This window comes from Diorhabda sublineata, chromosome 6 (assembly GCF_026230105.1).
Source record: "Diorhabda sublineata isolate icDioSubl1.1 chromosome 6, icDioSubl1.1, whole genome shotgun sequence".
NCBI classification, from domain to species: Eukaryota; Metazoa; Arthropoda; class Insecta; order Coleoptera; family Chrysomelidae; genus Diorhabda; species Diorhabda sublineata.
The window spans coordinates 35,280,811-35,301,821 of record NC_079479.1 but is presented as its reverse complement, the minus strand read 5'-3'; the positions used below and the strand labels follow the sequence as shown (position 1 = coordinate 35,301,821).

The 21,011-nt window shown below is 30.1% G+C and overlaps 2 protein-coding genes across 4 annotated transcripts in view; one reads left to right on the top strand and one right to left on the bottom strand.

Moving 5' to 3' along the window:
* The window catches only part of LOC130445753 (sushi, von Willebrand factor type A, EGF and pentraxin domain-containing protein 1), a 33,426-nt gene extending 16,452 nt beyond the window's left edge, over nt 1-16,974 (bottom strand). The window contains exons 1-6 of one of the 2 annotated variants that reach the window (XM_056781601.1): nt 16,850-16,974; nt 8,000-8,176; nt 7,628-7,933; nt 6,771-6,893; nt 4,837-5,127; nt 4,631-4,780 (exon numbers count right to left, since the gene is read on the bottom strand). In XM_056781601.1, coding sequence (XP_056637579.1) covers nt 4,631-4,780; nt 4,837-5,127; nt 6,771-6,893; nt 7,628-7,933; nt 8,000-8,176; nt 16,850-16,970 — 1,168 coding nt within the window. In that variant the 5' untranslated portion in view covers nt 16,971-16,974. Of the gene's footprint in view, nt 1-4,630; nt 4,781-4,836; nt 5,128-6,770; nt 6,894-7,627; nt 8,177-16,849 lie in introns of both variants that reach the window. The other variant, XM_056781600.1, reaches the window with a different exon arrangement.
* LOC130445754 (DNA repair protein RAD51 homolog 1) lies at nt 180-20,335 on the top strand. Of its 2 annotated transcripts, XM_056781603.1 has the most exons (6): nt 180-388; nt 18,932-19,046; nt 19,097-19,444; nt 19,543-19,751; nt 19,811-19,940; nt 19,996-20,335. In XM_056781603.1, the coding sequence occupies exons 2-6, from the start codon at nt 18,954-18,956 to the stop codon at nt 20,239-20,241; spliced, it is 1,026 nt and encodes a 341-aa protein (XP_056637581.1). In that variant the 5' UTR covers nt 180-388; nt 18,932-18,953; the 3' UTR covers nt 20,242-20,335. The 2 variants fall into 2 exon arrangements, with proteins under 2 accessions (XP_056637581.1, XP_056637580.1); XM_056781602.1 differs by lacking the exon at nt 180-388 and having other exon boundaries at nt 18,888-19,046.
* Nucleotides 20,336-21,011: the final 676 nt, after the last annotated feature.

Genomic DNA, 21,011 nt, shown 5'->3' with positions numbered 1-21,011 from the left:
CCGGTTACGTCTGTTTATGATAAAATATTCTATTTTATTAATTTCTTTTAAATTTATATATATTATATATTACAATTACGTATTTTGATAAATAAATAAATAAACATATTATTAAATTTAATCGATATTTACAATAACAATCAATTTTGAAATTGTTAGTAAGAAAAACTAATATTTTTAAACAGGCTGGCAACATTGTAAACTTCTAGTTTAATTTATTATCGCCGTAGGCGTAGAATTTGAAATTTGACAGTATTGTCACAGCATGGCGAACGAATGCGTTAAAATAAGTGTGGTAGTGTTTAAATTTATGTTAAATAATGTGTAATTAACAAAATATTTTATGTAAAATGAAGAAATAGTAACAAATATTGAAGAATTGCATTTTGTAAGTACGTAAAATTAGTATTTACTGAATGAAAACAATTGTATAATTATTCAAAATGGCCGATTAACCTTGTTGCATCTACGATAATGTGTTTTTATTTGCTATTAAAAGTGTTTGTATTGATTCGAGTCTCGGAAATGTTTATTTTAATTCGTGTTTTTCTACAAAATGAATCAATATTTTGGTGGAAATTGTGAATCCAATAAATGATAATCATTTTCAGTGGTTGATTCTTCAAATAACAGGCAATCGTATTTGTTTGTTTTTATTTTAAGTTTAATTTGTTTCGAAAATTAGCTTTTGAAGTTAATTTTGATCTAGAATTGACCATTTCCGAAACTAAACTGCCCTAAAGTGACTAATTTAATTTCAATTTTATGTAAAAATAGATTTTTGGCACTTTTCGACTTCAAATTAGTTAAAATTTAGTTAATCTGAATTTAATTAAACTTTTTTGAGTTTAGTTAATTCAAAAAATGATTTTTGTTTCTACTGTTGTTGCTAATATGGTTTTTGTGAGCAGATTACTTGTAATACGTCCAATTTATTCAAAAATTGGGTTTTCTTGGTTTGATTCCTGCAAGTAAACTTTTCTAGTACTATTTTGGATAAAAAAATGGTTTCTTTGATAAGAAATTCGTCAAAAAATCGTTTCTAAGGTTCAAATTGTTGAGAAAATGATTTCTATGGGTATTATAGTGCTCAAAATGACTTTCGTCCTTTTAATTTAGTAAAATTAGGTTCCATATATTCAATTTGCTTAAGAATTGAATACAATTTGGTGAAAAATTATCTATGAAAGATCAATTTAGTCAAGAATTGGCTTTTCTAAAATTACTTTGGGCAGAAATCAGATTTTTTAAAACAAAACAGATCACAGTTCATTGAAAAATGACTTTTCTGAGTTTGATTTGGTCAAATAAACATTTCTACCACTAATTTAATCAGAAATTGGGTTCTCTGATACGAATTTGGTCAAGAAATTGCCTTTTCAAGTCCAATTTCGACAAAAATTCCAGTACCTTGTGAGACATTTGAACTACTTTCCAGAAACCCATTTATTTTCTGATAATGTTAATAGAAAACAAAATGATGTTCATAAATTGGTTTTTCAAGTCAATTAGGACAAGACTTGGCTTTTTGGAAATTGCTTTGGACAAAAAAAGGTTGTTCAAAAGTAAACTGATGAATAAAATTGTATATCAAGCTCTAATTTGATCAAAAAATGTTGGATAAAAGTCTTATTTCATCAAAAAGTGACCTTTCTATGACTGAAAATAATACAATTCTGTGAAAAAAAGGATTTTGTAACTTGCTTTTTGTCAAAAAAATTGCTTTTTCAATCCTAATTTCCTGAATAACTCCAGTAGGTCGTGGTACATTTGAACTACTTTCAAAATACTCATTTATTGCCTCATAATGTCAATAAAAATCAAAGTAACTTTCATAACAATGAAAATGTACACTCAGTAGTCAATTTTAACTCTCAAATATACAGTGTGAACAAATTAGATGGTTCCTCTGAAGCGATTTTTTTCAAAAAATCATTCTCTAAGTTCAAATTGGCTTCTATGTAGTTTAGATTGTCAAAAATGACACGAAGTATCTTTCGCAGTTCAATTTAGACAAAGATTATCAAAAATGACTTTCCCCATTTCAATTTCGTCAGGAATTGTCTTTCGAAGTTCAATTTAGACAAAAATTAGCGTTTCTCATACTATTTTAGACAGAAACCGGCCCAAGATTCATTTAAGTCTAATTTTTTTTCGAAATGTAGCCTTTTTGTGGATGGAAATAATACAATTCTGCCAAAAAAATGATTTCGTAACTTTGTTTTTGTCAAAAAAATTGCTTTTTCAATCCTAATTTCCTGAATAACTCCAGTAGGTCGTGGTACATTTGAACTACTTTCAAAATACTCATTTATTGCCTCATAATGTCAATAAAAATCAAAGTAACCTTCGTAACAATGAAAATGTACACTCAGTATTCAATTTTAACTCTCAAATATACAGTGTGAACAAATTAGATGGTTCCTCTGAAGCGATTTTTTTCAAAAAATCATTCTCTAAGTTCAAATTGGCTTCTATGTAGTTTAGATTGTCAAAAATGACACGAATTGTCTTTCGAAGTTCAATTTAGACAAAGATTGTCAAAAATGACTTTCCCCATTTCAATTTCGTCAGGAATTGTCTTTCGAAATTCAATTTAGACAAAAATTAGCGTTTCTCATACTATTTTAGACAGAAACCGGCCCAAGATTCATTTAAGTCTAATTTTTTTTCGAAATGTAGCCTTTTTGTGGATGGAAATAATACAATTCTGCCAAAAAAATGATTTCGTAACTTTGTTTTTGTCAAAAAAATTGCTTATTCAATCCTAATTTCCTGAATAACTCCAGTAAGTCGTCGTACATTTGAACTACTTTCAAAAAACTCCTTTATTGCCTCATAATGTCAATAAAAATCAAAGTAACCTTCGTAACAATGAAAATGTACACTCAGTATTCAATTTTAACTCTCAAATATACAGTGTGAACAAATTAGATGGTTCCTCTGAAGCGATTTTTTTCAAAAAATCATTCTCTAAGTTCAAATTGGCTTCTATGTAGTTTAGATTGTCAAAAATGACACGAATTGTCTTTCGAAGTTCAATTTAGACAAAGATTGTCAAAAATGACTTTCCCCATTTCAATTTCGTCAGGAATTGTCTTTCGAAATTCAATTTAGACAAAAATTAGCGTTTCTCATACTATTTTAGACAGAAACCGGCCCAAGATTCATTTAAGTCTAATTTTTTTTCGAAATGTAGCCTTTTTGTGGATGGAAATAATACAATTCTGCCAAAAAAATGATTTCGTAACTTTGTTTTTGTCAAAAAAATTGCTTTTTCAATCCTAATTTCCTGAATAACTCCAGTAGGTCGTGGTACATTTGAACTACTTTCAAAATACTCATTTATTGCCTCATAATGTCAATAAAAATCAAAGTAACCTTCGTAACAATGAAAATGTACACTCAGTATTCAATTTTAACTCTCAAATATACAGTGTGAACAAATTAGATGGTTCCTCTGAAGCGATTTTTTTCAAAAAATCATTCTCTAAGTTCAAATTGGCTTCTATGTAGTTTAGATTGTCAAAAATGACACGAATTGTCTTTCGAAGTTCAATTTAGACAAAGATTGTCAAAAATGACTTTCCCCATTTCAATTTCGTCAGGAATTGTCTTTCGAAGTTCAATTTAGACAAAAATTAGCGTTTCTCATACTATTTTAGACAGAAACCGGCCCAAGATTCATTTAAGTCTAATTTTTTTTCGAAATGTAGCCTTTTTGTGGATGGAAATAATACAATTCTGCCAAAAAAATGATTTCGTAACTTTGTTTTTGTCAAAAAAATTGCTTTTTCAATCCTAATTTCCTGAATAACTCCAGTAGGTCGTGGTACATTTGAACTACTTTCAAAATACTCATTTATTGCCTCATAATGTCAATAAAAATCAAAGTAACCTTCGTAACAATGAAAATGTACACTCAGTATTCAATTTTAACTCTCAAATATACAGTGTGAACAAATTAGATGGTTCCTCTGAAGCGATTTTTTTCAAAAAATCATTCTCTAAGTTCAAATTGGCTTCTATGTAGTTTAGATTGTCAAAAATGACACGAATTGTCTTTCGAAGTTCAATTTAGACAAAGATTGTCAAAAATGACTTTCCCCATTTCAATTTCGTCAGGAATTGTCTTTCGAAGTTCAATTTAGACAAAAATTAGCGTTTCTCATACTATTTTAGACAGAAACCGGCCCAAGATTCATTTAAGTCTAATTTTTTTTCGAAATGTAGCCTTTTTGTGGATGGAAATAATACAATTCTGCCAAAAAAATGATTTCGTAACTTTGTTTTTGTCAAAAAAATTGCTTATTCAATCCTAATTTCCTGAATAACTCCAGTAAGTCGTGGTACATTTGAACTACTTTCAAAAAACTCCTTTATTGCCTCATAATGTCAATAAAAATCAAAGTAACTTTCATAACAATGAAAATATAGACTCAGTGGTCAATTTTAACACACAAAAAACAATTAAATATTACAGGGTGTACTGAAATAGTCCCTAATAGCACTTATACATTGAATACTATAATCCGAGAACCGATTTGATGTACCACAAACACGAAATCAATTCAGAATCGCCTAGAAGAACACCACGTTTGGATAATATGTTATAAGGAGGAAAACTTACCACGTTGACATACCCAATGACAGTAATCCAAACTGCATCCGACGTCATTCCATAACCATTGCCTACCCCCATCCAAAACTACGCAATTCTGCTCACCGTTATAATTATTCGGTTGATCTTTACCCCAAGAAGGCCTCTGTACCAAATCACCTAAAATAAAAATTCCTATAACAAAAAATACCCCAAAAAAATTAATAATTCCTCACCGTTAACCCATTTCCAGGTCCTCGATACGACGCTCGGTTCTTTTTGGGCCCCCACCCAAACGAATTGGGTTTTCAATTTCGATTTCCTTCGGTCCAATTCGGAATGCAAGAAAGTCGTTTGAACGGGCAACATGGAATTTATCAATTCTCCATATTGTTTTTGGCAATAAGTTTTCGCGTCGGCGAAAGATCCCCCTTTGCTTATTTCGAATTTGTAACAAGTCTGACCGAACGTTGCTAATTCTTTATCGTCCGGGGAGTTTGGAGGTGTGCAACGGTCGATGGAAAAGGCTGAAATGTAATAGATGGTCATCGAATTCGGGATAGGACGAAAACGCGGTCTAATAGCAAAAAAACAGTTCGAAAATGAATATAGGGGGTAGAAAGTGCTTGATTTCGAGTTCTGAAGATTTGGGACACTGTAGAAAATCTTCCCAAAGCCACTGGAACGATGAAAAACCATTTTCCAACATCGAAATTGAAAATTCTAGTTTTTTTCACATCGCCGTTACTATAATCGAAAGTCTCGTTCAACGCCCCGCATTTCCAAAATTTTTAACCGCTCAAAAAGTGGCTAATTTTATATAAAAATAACTTTAGTTGACAAAATAGCTTTTTCGAGTGGAAATTAGTTGAAAATTTGGTCAGAAATTGGATTTTCCGAGTTCGATAGGTCTAGAAATCTCTTTTTGACTAAAAATTTTTGAAAAGGACGGTACTTAATTCAATATGGTGAGAATAAATTTCATGTGTCGAATTTGTCCAATAATTGGATGTGATTTGGTCAAAAATTGGCTTTTCGGGTATAACTTGGTCTATAATTGGCTATTTTCAGAGTTAACTTGCTCAAAAAGTGGCTAATTCAGGTTGGATTTGGTGGAAAATTGGCTTTCCGAAGTTAATTTCAAAAAAAAATTTGCTTATTTTAAATTACTTTGGACAAACGTTTTTTTTTTTTAATCTAAACTAGTCAAAAATTGGTCCGAAAATCGCTTTTCCTAGTTCTAAATTTCCAAAAGTTGGCGTCTATAATTTTTAATTATCAAAAATTACGATTTTTGACAGCTATGCTAATCAAAATTGGTTAAAGTGGAATTTTATCAAAAAACATCTTTTCTTTGAACGAATCTGTCAACAAATAGTCCAATTCTTAGTCAAAATTGTACAGTTCTCCCAAAAAAATGATTTTTCCGCTTTTATTCTGTCAAAAAAATTGAGGTCAACGCCCTGTATAATTAGAAAGGTCCACGAAAACAAAAATCTATTGTTTACAGAGTATAGATTGTAAAATCACAACTTTGATTACTTTACATTCACTATTCAATAAATTCGTTATAAAAAAACACTTTTATATCATCCTGTATAATAAATAAATCACAATCCCGCTGTATACCTTCTTTTCGGATACAAAATTAAGTTAATATCTAACGATATTAAAAAAAAAACATTATTTCATTAAAAAATATATAATTTTGACTCACCCTGTATTAGATTTAATGTAAATTAGCATTTCCATGATATTTTGAGTACAAAAACAAGTTTCGAAAAGTAGAAGGACAAATATTTTGGAAGAAATTATAAAAAATTTCGTATTAAGGTTAATTTTGGGTCGTCCCTCGTATTTACGTAACAATTTTTTTTCCTACCGGTACTATATAAGTTAGAAATCCAAATATATGCATAACTTGCATAACGTTTCGAAATAATTTAATCGGAAGATTAGGTAAGTCACAATATCCTGCAAAAACTGATATTGCGATTGTTGATATTAAAAATTATGTAAACAATAAAAAAAATAAATAGGAATTGAAGTTACGTTTCGATAAATTCGATTTTCTCGTAAATTAAGTAACAATAATGGAAAAATAATAATAATGGTATTAAAATCGTTCCATTCGACTGTGTTTCATAATGTAATAAAGTTTTTTATTTACCATTTGATGAGAATACTTCGACTTCGCATAATGACAATGACCCTTCGACGCCGACGAGTTGCAGGAAGACGTGTTGTCCGACGAGAACTCGGGCACACGTGAACGTTTTAGAAACCCCTTCATCTGAAATTTAATTTCTGTTTTGAATACGCATAGCTTCATATTAACGAAAATATCGATAAATCGACATAGATTTCTACTTTATCGGCTTACGCGCGTCAAATTTGGATTCCTGTATTATCGACATAAGGTACGGAAAGTTATTTCTACTTTATCGACATAATGCATAAAAAAATTTCTTCTTTATCGACATGAGGTACGACTTTAAATGTATGTTGCTCAAAAAAATTTCTACTTTATCGACATGGTGCATAAAAAAATTTCTTCTTTATCGACATAAGGTACGGAGAAGTTGTTTCTACTTTATCGACATGAGGTACGACTTTAAATGTATGTTGCTCAAAAAAATTTCTACTTTATCGACATGGTGCATAAAAAATTTCTTCTTTATCGACATAAGGTACGGAGAAGTTGTTTCTACTTTATCGACATGAGGTACGACTTTAAATGTATGTTGCTCAAAAAAATTTCTACTTTATCGACATGGTGCATAAAAAAATTTCTACTTTATCAACATAAGGGTTGTTTAAAATTATTTCTACTTTATCGACGTAAAATTGATTTCTGTATTATCGACGTGGGGCGCGGAAAAAGTTATTCCTACTTTATCGATGTGAGGTAGTTAAAAATTTTAACTTTTCGGTACGCGGGAAAATTGATTTCTGTATTATCGACGTGAGATGCGCGATAATTTACCCCCACTTAACTGGAATAGCAACTAGAACAATTTTTCTTACCTATAGTACCAGGAAACCATGCGCATAGAGGATTCTTTTGTAAGTCACTGCTGCTGTTCCCTACTCTGATCTCCAAATCCTGCAGGGGTTGATGACCGCAACATCCTCTAGTCGTTATCCTTATAACTTTAACGGGATACGGTTTTAAAAGATCCACTTGCCACCAAGGACTCGTTTCCTTTTGCGTTTCGGAACATCTTTTGCCATCGTGTTCGGTGCTTTTGTCCCCATCGTTGGCGTTCAATGCGGAGCCTCCTTTAACTGTAGTAGATTGGTTCGAAGGACGTCTATAGGCGACGTTTATTCCTGAAAGGTAAATAATGACGAATAGGATGGAAATTGATAAGGAGAGATGAATATTGTGAGACTTACCGCAGAAAGGTGGTTCCCCGATCCATTTGCCGGATGCGGAACAAGTGGTTTTTGTTTCACCGAAGCTTTCGTATCCTTCGTCGCATTGATACGTTGCTACGGTACCTTGTTCTAATTTTGTAGAGCTTAATGTTAACTTTGAGTTTAGAGGTATTTGTGGATGACCGCATTTTTTATCTGGAAAAAATTTCTTTTCGTAAATTGTGTATTTTGCATCTACCTGTATAATCATTTCGAAGTTATTGACGCGAATCGAGGTAAAATCAGTTTCTACGACGCTGAACTATATAAAATTCAAAATTAGAGATGTTCTTTCTGATTTATCTACTTTTGGGATACACCCTGTATATAACATTAAGGCAAATTGAACTTATTATAATGAAAAATTTCTATTTGTCTCGGTTAAAATAAAAAATATTGATGAAAATAATAGGATACAGTTTTTTATATCATAAAAATGGATGAAACAACGATTACGAGGTCAAATTTAAACAACGTTGCCAGATATTGAGTGTTAAAATTCCTTGTTATACATTTCCACAATTGTAGACCGGGAGGCAAAAAAAATTTTTTTATGAAAACAAAACCAACGAGGTTCTTATAACTGTCGACGGTGACGTAGGGGAAATGGCGTTTCATGTCTAATTAATTATTATTTAATATGAAATAATTGTTATATTTAGTTGATATAAAATTTAGTATCGAAATCTTTTATATTGAATGAAATCTGACAACACCGAAGATTCGTAAGCATCAGTTGGAGAACTTCTTATCGTATTGCCAACTCATAAATCTCACTGTCACTGCCAGCTGACGCCCATAGATCTTCAATCGGAACTATCAATTAAATTAATACCATGTTTGTTTCGATTGGAGATCTATGAACAGCAGCTGGCAGTTGACAGATTTACGATATTATTAGTAAAATAAAACTTGTCTGCGTCAAAATGATGGTTGTATGATTAACATTCCCTTATGTATCCGTTCTTTTTATTATTATTAATAAAAATGAAAATCAGCAATTTTCATAAATTCGATGTAATTGAGACCATAGATAGAAAAAGCGGGGATGTAACTGTTTATTTTCTATGTTATATAATAGTACATTTTGAATGCATCGTCAATATCGGCTTGTGAAACTGGTTAGTAATAAAAATATTTAGTAATACATGAAAGTAATCAATAAGAATACATTCTAAACTCATTCACAAATAATCTATTTATAATATTATATAGTTACATTGTGAAGATTCGAGAGTTTTATTAATTTATAACTATAAAAGAATTTAAATAACAAATTTAATTGTATACCTTCACACTTTTGATGTATGGAAAACTGGCAACACCGTTGTTTCTAGATGTGTCATAAAGCGATAATCTGATTACATTAGATACTTAAATAGAATATCTATAATGACAGTTAGTCTAGTGGTGTAATGATATAGTTCTGTGGTCTACATAAAAAAAGAAGAATATTTTATATTATATTAGGTTAGTTGAATATGAACAATATGTGTGGGTTGAGTTTTGTTAAAAGTTAACGAAATCTTAGTGATCTGAAGATTAAATGTATGTAAAATATTCTTAATATAATCTAATCACTTCTTTAATTACATATAGTTTGCCTTTCGTGTAGATATTTAATAATATATTGAGATATAATATGAATCCTTTGAACTTTTTACTTCTAAAACCTTTTATATATGTTTTTTTTTTGATAAATGGTCTTGATTTTAGGTCTCTTAATAAAAAATTTGTTTCTTCTAGAGAGATCTAAAATCAATATGATTTATAAAATAAAAACATACAATATATACACTGAAAAACTTTTGTCTCTTCAAAAATATACATACTTTCTAATTAAAATTCTTTACTAAATGTTAAAGAAAAAGAATGTATGCGATTACAAATACAAGTTTTGGTCCAGTGATTATTAGGAAAAAGGTTAATATGTCGTAAAAATAAATGAAATCTTAAAGGTCTATTTGATATGCAATAATATGTGCAATGTATAAATGAAATATGAATTTAATTTGCAGTAGTATAAATTATTGTTTAGCAACAACAAACCATGACTGATTAAAAATTCACTATAATACCAGGGGATATTCAAGAGTTCTCACTATTAATTTGTTCTTTTTGTTAGAAAAGACTTGAACACTACAACTTCCGGTACAACCGGAAATTATAGGAAGCTCCTAATAGATTTAGATCAATTTGGCATATTTAGAAACACCATATTTTTATATTTTGATTAAAAAAGGCTCCCTCATTTCGAATTATCAAAATAAACTGATTCATTTCAAGTGTAGGTCGTTTATACACATCCTGTATACAAAATTTTTTTAGAATGTGTTTCAAATCGAATTTATAAGAAATTCACGAGTTCGCTCTATACAAAAACACGCCTTTAAAACCACTCCGACATGCACTACAATTCTAATTCAGTATACGGTATTCTTACACAATGTATATCGACTGCCTAATACAAATCTGCTAATTAACCTCCATAAAAAGACGTCGTAAACTGTTTGTACAAGTCGGACACCTGTAATTGATGAAGTAACAATTATTTTAGGTGTTTGGAGGTATGCGGGATTACGAAAACTAGAACTCTTATATTTTCTAAACATCCTATAGAATAAATAATTAATTTAACAAAATACATCTGTAGGTTCACTCAAAATATGTTTTTAAAATAAAATCAACCAAATTATTTGAAAAAATATACCTAGTTGTGAGTTTTATTGCTTCAAAATAAAAACAATATGGATTCCGCTGAGTTTACCTAAAGTTCCTGTATGGGAAAATCCGAACACGCTATTGGTTGGCCTCTAGCTAAGAAATTAATGGCGGCTCAAATAAGAGAAGCGTGCAAAAAAGTGTTGTGTTCAAATAATCGCAAAATGTTATTGACTATTGAGTCATATATTCAATTTATAGAAGTTTTATTAAGGAAATAACATTTATAGGCATAAATAATTAGGTTTTGTTTACATTCGCGAAGCCACATGATAGGAGATACTGACGAAACGCGCGCGAGCTCGGGCGCCATTAATTTCTTGAAAGAAGAGAATAGAAAAGGACACAAAGTTCTATCTCTTTTAAAGGGGCGTTACAGTTTATGTACAGACTTTCCTAAAGAGACTTTAGTTTATCTAGTCCCATAGTCAACTACTAAATTCTTAAAACAATGATTCAACAATAATTAAATTTTATTTTTATATATTTAAAGTTATTCAAACAACTATTAAACTATGTATAAAGTTATTTATATGTACTAAGTATTTTCTCTTAGCGGTAAAATTATTTTTTTCAACGAGGTGCGAGGTAAAACTGATTTCTGCTTCATCGTTTATAATAAATGAATTGTAATAACACGTCGTCATATTAATCTTTTAGAAATGTAGGTATATTAAAATCCAAAAAAGAACAAACGCAAATTTCAATATCAACCTGTTTTTTTTTTCATTTTTGAAGTAAGTGATCTGATATTATGCCACGTAATTAACTATAAATAGTTTAACCTTGGTTTTTCTTTCATTTGAGTACTTTCAATGCCGGTAGTACCGTTGACACTGTAATTTAACAACTCCTACCACTTTTAAGTTTTATTTAAATATATGTAATAATAAAAGTTGGATTGATTTTTTCACCAGAGTCGATAATTTTAGAAGCAAAAAAAATAGTAGGATAAAAACCATTGGAAAAGGAGGAGAATTTAACAAAAATGAAAGGAAAAATGATTTACGGACGATCTGAGTTCGGAAAGAAGAAGAGGGGGAGTTTTTGAGGGTAAAAATCGATTTCTGGAAAAACTACAGGTCGTACGGAAAAAAGTCATATAGAAAAGTTGTAGTTAATGAAAAGATCTACAACTTTTATATTTACACTTTTTTTACATAACCTCAAAATTTATGGGGTAGGGTGATTTTTCGATTTTAAATCAAAATGGGGTTTATAAAATAAATTACAGTGTACTTGGGACATAAATAGGTATATTTTTACAAAACTCCGTGGAAAAAATGAAGTTTTTTATAAAAGATTGAAATAAAAAACTAAAAACTTGGTTATTTCAATTTGTTAGAAAAAATTTGAGGTTATGTGAAAAAAGTGTATATACGAAAGTTGTAGATCACCATTAAATTACTTTTCCTTTCATTTTTATTATATTCTCATCCTTATCCAATGGGTTTCACCCTACTATTATTATTTTTAACTTTTTATCATTTTTAAAGCTTCCACCCTGATCTATTATTAGAAAAGAAAATTCTTGTGCTCGTAAAAAAGAAATGAACGTATCGAAATTCTCGACTAAGCTTTTATTTAAGATGTAAAAAACAAATAAAAGCGAACCTTTTAGCCTACTTGTTGACATTAGCACGTGACCTACTGAAATTATGTAGGTCAATGAACGTTACATATTAAAACAAAGGTAATTGTTGTTCAATGCTCACGTATCCAGCCGATTATAACAGCAAGAGAAATCTTACAATATTCACTTTTTTTTTTATATTAACATATACGAGGGTTGTTTAGTAAAAAACTCAATGAACAACCCTCTTAAAATCATACATATAATATATTTAATACAACTAAATTTCTCCAATTTTTTAAATTCCAAAATGAAAGACTAAGGTTAAATATTTAGCTAGTGTGAATGTAAATTGTTTGTCATTATACTCTTGTTGTGCCACAGGTGTTTTTTCATGGGTGTAGCTTAACACGAACAAATATTTATACATGTGGGATTACGAGAAACGAGTTATTCATATTTTTAATTTTTTTTTAAATTGTTGATTTATCTACCAGATCTAAATATTCATGGTCAATTCAATTTCGTATACATTACATCCTATTTCATAATTTTTATCAGATGGTAATTATTATGTACTTTTGTTGAATCGGCAGTATTCCATTGTGTTTAGAAAGTAGTGCATTACAAATTATTTCGATTTTTAAAAATTAGTGTCAACAAATAACGTCCATTTTGTGATATGATTTAAAATTTGCTTACCCTATCTCTTTATTAAAACATAACACAACTTTTCGAAAACGTTTGTTCTTTTGTTAACCTCTAGCTTTAACGTCAATTTTAACTATGAATACAAGATTTTTTTTGTTAAAACACTTGCCAGTATTATTAATTCACATAACACATTATCACTTTAGTGTTAATTAACTCGTGGGCGTTATAACATCAAATATTATGTTTATTTAGTCACCGCGTCGTTTCTTACAAAACCGGTTTTATTATACTGAAATATGGCGCTTAGATTTTCGTCGAAGGGCTTGCGCACAAATTACCCGCCGAATTGTGTGCACCTGCGTTGGAGTCGGTGATGCCAGATTTATAATTTAAATTTCTTTTTAAAAATGAGTATTGGAATGTAATTCATTTTATAGAGAAATTTCACACATTATGTTTTAAGTGGATTATAGTCTCAACAAAATAAAAATATAGATGTGAAAGTGAAGAAAGACTGCACTTAATTGAGTAACCATATGTACATAAAACGAAATCGAAAATTTTATTGAATGTTAACTGAAATTAACGGTTAATGAACTCCCATTTATTTTTGAGCGATAGAAATATAATCAAAGGGTGTTAGGAGTTCTATTAATGACTATATGTGAATCAAGTTACATCTTATAGAGAACTAACAATATAGCCGATAAGAAAATTTTATAAATCTGGCAACAAAGCGTATAAATGATATTATATTTAGATAACAGTATCTAACCTAAAAACACGAATCGCGAATGAAAAATAATTTTTGTTGTATGTAGATATTAAAATTGTTTTTCAGAATAAATGATTATTATTATGTCTTTCACGATCAAATTTTATTCTGTAAAGAATATTTCTACTTCAAGTAACGCAAGACTATAACCTTGGCATTATCTTTCACTAGCAAGTAGATCACGTTTTTTTTACTATATCTGATTTCATGTAGATGACGAAACTTTTGATATTAAACCATTCTTATCAAATAATATGTTAAATCAATTAACATATGAGGTAAATTTATATATTATTTAGGGGTAGAGCATCACTATTTATGTGTAACGAAATGGTAACACCAGTGCTGCTTGGTGTAATTTATTATGGTAACTTTGACATTAGAAGAAGCAGAACAAGAACCATCGAATTAACATTGTAATTCTATGTTCAGATCTGTCATGTTTTGACTAAAGTAAAGTAAGTAAACAGAAGTCCTCGTAAGTTTAATCTTGAAATATAATTTAGAAGGTTGTATTTTGGTAAAAGTAGTTTCATATGATTTTACTCGTATAACAGGTAAGTGTAATACTTGAAATATACATTTTATTGAATTTATAACCTTGTAAATTAATTGAACTTTTTGAAATATAATCTGACGAGGTTGGTAACATTCAAATAGTTCCTAAAGTGTTGAATGAATTATACCAGCGAACAAAGCTAATGATTTAGACATTTCTTCTGTTTTTTTAACTACGTGTGAAATAATTGCATTTTCTCTCGTTTTTAAAAAAACAATAATCGAGAATAATTACAATGCGAGAAAGTTGTTTATTCATATTCGTTTGAAATTCATATAATTCAAAAGCAAGAGCTCGTGTTAGTATTGCATATGGGAAAATATAATACAGGGTCGGTTCCGTTGAAAAATCATTTTTCTAAGTAGACAAAGGTATATACTTTTTCTCACCTAGAATTATACGGTGAGAATAATACTATTATACGTTATTTTTGTTGCACAAATAATAATTATTAATTTTTTATTACCATCATTGTTGACCTTCATTTGTAATTTGAAAAATAGGAATTTTTTTCATTCCACTTAAATCAGTTAAGTTTGATATTAATTATTATTTAGTACAGGGTGTTAGCGAAAATAACATTTCAAATATAAAAAACGGAAACTCATTTAAATTGACTTATTGTAGTGAAATTAATTTTATAGTAATACAATTTCTCTTCACATTTTATTATACCAAGAATGTACTGATTTTTTTCTCAACCGTAAAAGTAGATCAAATGTATAAGCAACCGAGAAATATACCGAATAGAAAATATTGAACAAATGGATGTGATCACAGATTGCTGTCTATTATGAAAAGGACACCAAACGGTAAATCATGAGTGTCTGTCTATATATAAGAAACCAAACAAAATGGTGTCAACTTACACAAAAAAAAAGCCGCGTTCCGTAATTTTATAGTCAGTATACAAGGAGCGTTCGTAAAAGGTGTATTATTAAATAATCGGCATTTAAGAAGCGTTCGTGATATTGATCATACAAGGAGCGTTCGTTATATTGATAATACAGGGAGCTTTATTTCAATATCAACTATACCTGGAGCTTAGAATACACGTTGTAATTTTTAAAAAAAATCGCGATTCTCGAATTTTCGACTATACGAGGAGCGTTCATTAAATAAGACTAAAATATAAGATGAAGTTTTTTGTTCCACAATTTGCTGTTGTACGAGGGGCTTTCGTTAAATATACGTTTGATTATACGAGGATAATTCGTTAAATAAATATAAAATACAAATCGAAAATCGCGATTCCGTAAACGTCCACAGATTCAACGAGGAATATCTGTTATTTGAAAAATATACGAGGAGCGTTCATTAAATTAGACTAAAATATAAGATGAATTTTTTTGTTCCACAATTTGCTGTTGTACGAGGGGCTTTCGTTAATTATACGTTTGATTATACGAGGATAATTCGTTAAATAAATATAAAATACAAATCGAAAATCGCGATTCCGTAAACGTCCACAGATTCAACGAGGAATATCTGTTATTTGAAAAATATACGAGGAGCGTTCATTAAATTAGACTAAAATGTAAGATGAATTTTTTTGTTCCACAATTTGCTGTTGTACGAGGGGCTTTCGTTAATTATACGTTTGATTATACGAGGATAATTCGTTAAATAAATATAAAATACAAATCGAAAATCGCGATTCCGTAAACGTCCACAGATTCAACGAGGAATATCTGTTATTTGAAAAATATACGAGGAGCGTTCATTAAATTAGACTAAAATGTAAGATGAATTTTTTTGTTCCACAATTTGCTGTTGTACGAGGGGCTTTCGTTAATTATACGTTTGATTATACGAGGATAATTCGTTAAATAAATATAAAATACAAATCGAAAATCGCGATTCCGTAAACGTCCACAGATTCAACGAGGAATATGTGTTATTTATAAAATATACGAGGAGCGTTCATTAATTTCGTTGAATATACATGAGAGAGGGGTTTGAACATACGAGGGGCGTTAAATAAATGTAAAATACAAATTGAACATATAAAAAGTCACGATTTCGAGTCTGTTATTGAGTGTACGAGGGTCATCCATTAGATGTAGTGTATATGATGAAACTTTTGATGATTAATTGAAGAATGTTAGTAAAATGAACAGTAAAGTAGGTAGTGAACCAATTTTGGATAAATTCAATCCCAATATTTCTAAAATAAGTTTTTTAGAATGTGTTTTATTGAAGCCAAATTTAAAAAAAAAAAACACTTGCATGATGAAAAAATTTGGAGAATCGAGTTGTTTTCACTTCACTAGCTCTATTTTATGAAATAAAAATAAAAGAAAATCCTAAAAAAACATTCTCTCCTAACCTAAAGAGTTGATTCTTTCAGAGGTTAAATATTATATCGTTTAATATCTTATTTTCCAAGAAAATAAATAATTACGACAAATAAACCTCGTAATATTCATTTCGCGACCAAATTTGAAATACTTTCAACGTTTAAAAACATCAATGATCGAGAAACCAGCTTAAGAAACAGTCAAAAAAAAATCCTTGCAATTTAATGAGAACGGTATTCATTATTACCTTGAACAGCATTCGCCGAGATAAATCCCAAGAAAAACAACACCGAAATACATAAACCGATCCTTTGATTTTTAAGATTCACGACACACATCTTTAAAAAACCTGGGAACACATTTAACATCACCCGACACGACAATCTTCACAGCATACTGTTTTGGCGGTTATTGTGTCCGCGGCAAAGATTTCTACAAGAATGGAAAGGAAAGTCAACAAGTCACACAACGGTAGTATTCGTATTCAATATACACTAAGAAAAACGTTAATACAATTATAATATTTTCGTGTAATACAGTTTGATCATACCATTTCATCGATAAAGAAAAGGAGGGAATAATTCGTTTGTCATATTACAATAAGTTAAAAAGAGAAAGCATTATATCGTAAAAAGTTGAAAATGGCAACATTGTTATAAACACTACAAGAACAGAGTTAATGTGAATAAATCAATTCAGGGAAATAAATAAATTTGTGTATATGTAACTTGAAATGAATGTTTACTAAGAATATATGGGCAAAAAAACCGTATGCAAAAGTTTTTTTAAGAAACGAAATTAGTTTCAACAAAACCTAAATTCATTTGGATTAAAATTCACAATTATCTTCAAGTTTTTAATCATTTCATCCAAAACAATATAATCAAAATGTTTTCTGAGTGTAATAATTAGTCGTGGTAGTACCTGCTCGCGAGAGGCACGTCGTTTGGTACTGACTGAACCATTTAATTTCAAGTTGTGGGAAGTCGAGCGTCTCGAGGAGCGTTTAACCGAAGAAACAACCGGTCATTTTACCATAAAGGGGAAATAATGTATCGTTGACGTCATATATATAAATATATACGATGTGTGATCAACATGAATATATTAATTTTCTCAACTATATTTATCATCCAAAATATTGAAAAATCTCTAACGTCTACGTAAAAGTGAATTGAAAGTAGTTTTATTGATACTTTCTATTTTTTTCTGTGAAAAGTCTAATAAAAATATAATTGAATTGCGTATCTACAGCACGATTTTAGGTAGTGTTATATAAATGCAAATAAGAAATCGCTAGTTACGCCATCTCCATTTTCAACTAGCAACCTAAAAGGCATTTATTCTGCAGGATGGTATGACATTGTAAAATAAATATTCGAGCTTGATAGAAACGAGAAATTTAAATTCGTATATTAATAGACGTAAATATAGAATCAAATTTTATATATCAATAATTATTTGAAAGAAGAATAAGAATCGTAATGTTATTGTCTTTTTGAGGCATCTAATTTGACATAATTACCTATATATAATAATGTCTGTTGTGATTTTTTTTCGTGTGAACGCTATTCAATATAATCACTGAAGATTATAATTATTGATTTAATTGTATATTTCCTGTTGAAATAAAAAAAAATAAGGTCAACTGCAACATTTTCCATATGCAAATCATTCTATCTAAATATTACTGAATTGCGTAATAATAAGTATGCAAATAATTAGAATTATGTATTTATATCACAAACTTGAAACTTTTATACCTCAAGGTCTTTAAAGCGAATTTTAAATTACACGAAAAATATTTTACGATTTTTTTTAACACAAGCTGTAGACACTTATCAATACATTCTCGTATATTGTGTTGCCTATATTTTGATTCATACTTTATATATTACCAATGTCATAAACTCGATTCTTTGTGATACAATATATAACTAACGAATCAATTAGACCTTCTATTATACTATTACTCAGAAATTTTGTTCTATTGTGATAATATTAAGAAGTGGTAGTCACCAGTTTGATTTCTAAGGTACGTTCCAATGAACGCTCCAATAACTAGATCTATGATCGTTGAAAATCACGTTTTCCAACAAATCAACAGACTCTGTATGGTCATAATATGGTATTTATGTAAATTTGGATAAATATTTCATTTGACTGTATAGTAACTAGTGTAATTGCCGTTGTTTTAACGAAGCACAGTCACAATCGTTGTGTGGAACGTACCGCTAATGTCAACTGTCAAAACTTCTCAGCTGTTGTCAATTTAAATTTGTTGTGTTTCAAATTTTTTTTTCACATTTGTTTCAAAATCGTGATCAAGCTAATCAAAAATAAAAAAGAAGATGAGTGTTAGTGCCGCATCAGTTGCTTCCACAACTACTCAACAAGATCAAGAAATCGAGGATTTCGGCCCACAACCTATATCCAAACTCGAAGTAAATCTTCAATACTTGCTTGGAATTCGTAAATATTCGTTTCATTTCAGGGTAATGGAATTACATCAGGTGATATTAAGAAACTACTTGAAGCGGGTTATCATACCATCGAATCGGTAGCTTTCGCCCCAAAGAAATACCTTCTTTCTATAAAAGGTCTTTCGGAGGCGAAAGCAGAAAAGATATTAACGGAAGCAGCTAAGCAAGTACCAATGGGATTCACCACCGCAACTGAATTCCATCAGAAACGATCCGAAATTATACAATTAACTACGGGATCTAAAGAACTTGATAAGTTACTAGGAGGTGGTATCGAAACTGGATCAATTACCGAAATTTTCGGTGAATTTCGTACGGGAAAAACACAATTGTGTCACACTTTAGCCGTAACTTGTCAGGTGAGTATTAAATCAAAATTATCATAATAATTTCTTATTTTAAACAAGTATTGTTATCAGAATTTTACATCTTATGAAGTTTTTTTTCACATTTTCAGTTACCTGTTGAAAATGGAGGTGGTGAAGGGAAATGTTTGTATATAGATACAGAGGGTACTTTTCGCCCTGAAAGACTGATAGCTGTAGCTGAAAGATATCAATTAACCGGGCAGGAAGTTTTAGATAACGTTGCTTATGCAAGGGCTTATAATACAGACCATCAAACTGCTTTGCTTATACAAGCATCAGCAATGATGGCCGAATCTAGGTATCTATGTCCAATGTTTCAAGTAAAAGATGTTTTAACTGTTTTATTTAATCAATTAGGTACGCTTTATTAATAGTAGACAGTGCCATGGCATTATACAGAACCGATTATTCAGGTAGGGGTGAATTATCAGCTAGACAGATGCATTTAGCGAGATTTTTACGAATGTTACTTCGATTAGCGGATGAGGTGTGTAATTGAGCGTTCAATAGAGGATTTTAGCAATTAAATGTTGGTTTTTTAGTTTGGTGTCGCAGTTGTCATAACGAATCAAGTAGTAGCACAAGTAGACGGAGCTGCTATGTTTAATGCGGATCCTAAAAAGCCTATAGGGGGTAATATAATGGCTCACGCTTCAACAACGAGATTGTATCTGAGAAAAGGTAGAGGAGAAACTCGTATGTGTAAAATATACGATTCGCCTTGTTTACCGGAATCTGAAGCTATGTTTGCCATTAATTCAGACGGAATTGGCGACGCCAAGGAATAGGATTAAACTAGATTATATAAGTGTTTATGTTGAATAGATTTTAATTATATTAATTCTATTATAGATTTGAAGAATAAATATTTTTTTATTGTGTTCAAGTTTATTCTTAATCGTACCTAAACAATTTACCATATAAAAGATGCAAAAAGATCATTGGGGATGGATGTAGGGTTCAATCAAGGACACAAAAAACTTTATTGGGTACAATCAATGATACAAAAAAACTTTGGGGAAGAATAGTCAAGTTAAAGAAACTAAAGAGAATTGGGGATGGATGTGGGTTTATTTTGAAGACACAAAAACACTTTGGGGATGAAAAATCCAGTTAAAGACGAGAAACAAGCCATGGGATGGATATAGGGTCTAATCAAAGATGCATAAAAGGCTTTGGGGATCTAGAGTCCATTTGAAGAAGTAAAAAGAGGATTGGAGATTGATGTAGGGTTCATTTGAAGACACAGAAAAACTGTGAGGATGAAAAATCCAATTACAGAAGCAAAAAGAACATTGGAATTTTTTTGACAAATATTTCTGTATCAATTAGTAATTTTGAAACAGTTCTGAATGCCCCTGTAACATTTTTCGATGAAAACAATGCTGCAAGAAGCAGTTCTATACAGAATGTCCAATAGTTTATTAATAAAAGATTAAATAGCGTGAAACTATTTTGTTACGAGGGATTAGGTTATCCATTTAGTTCATCCAAAAATTAAAATTTTATTTCAACTAAGAAAAAATCGGAATTGTAATATTTTTTTGATAAATAAACA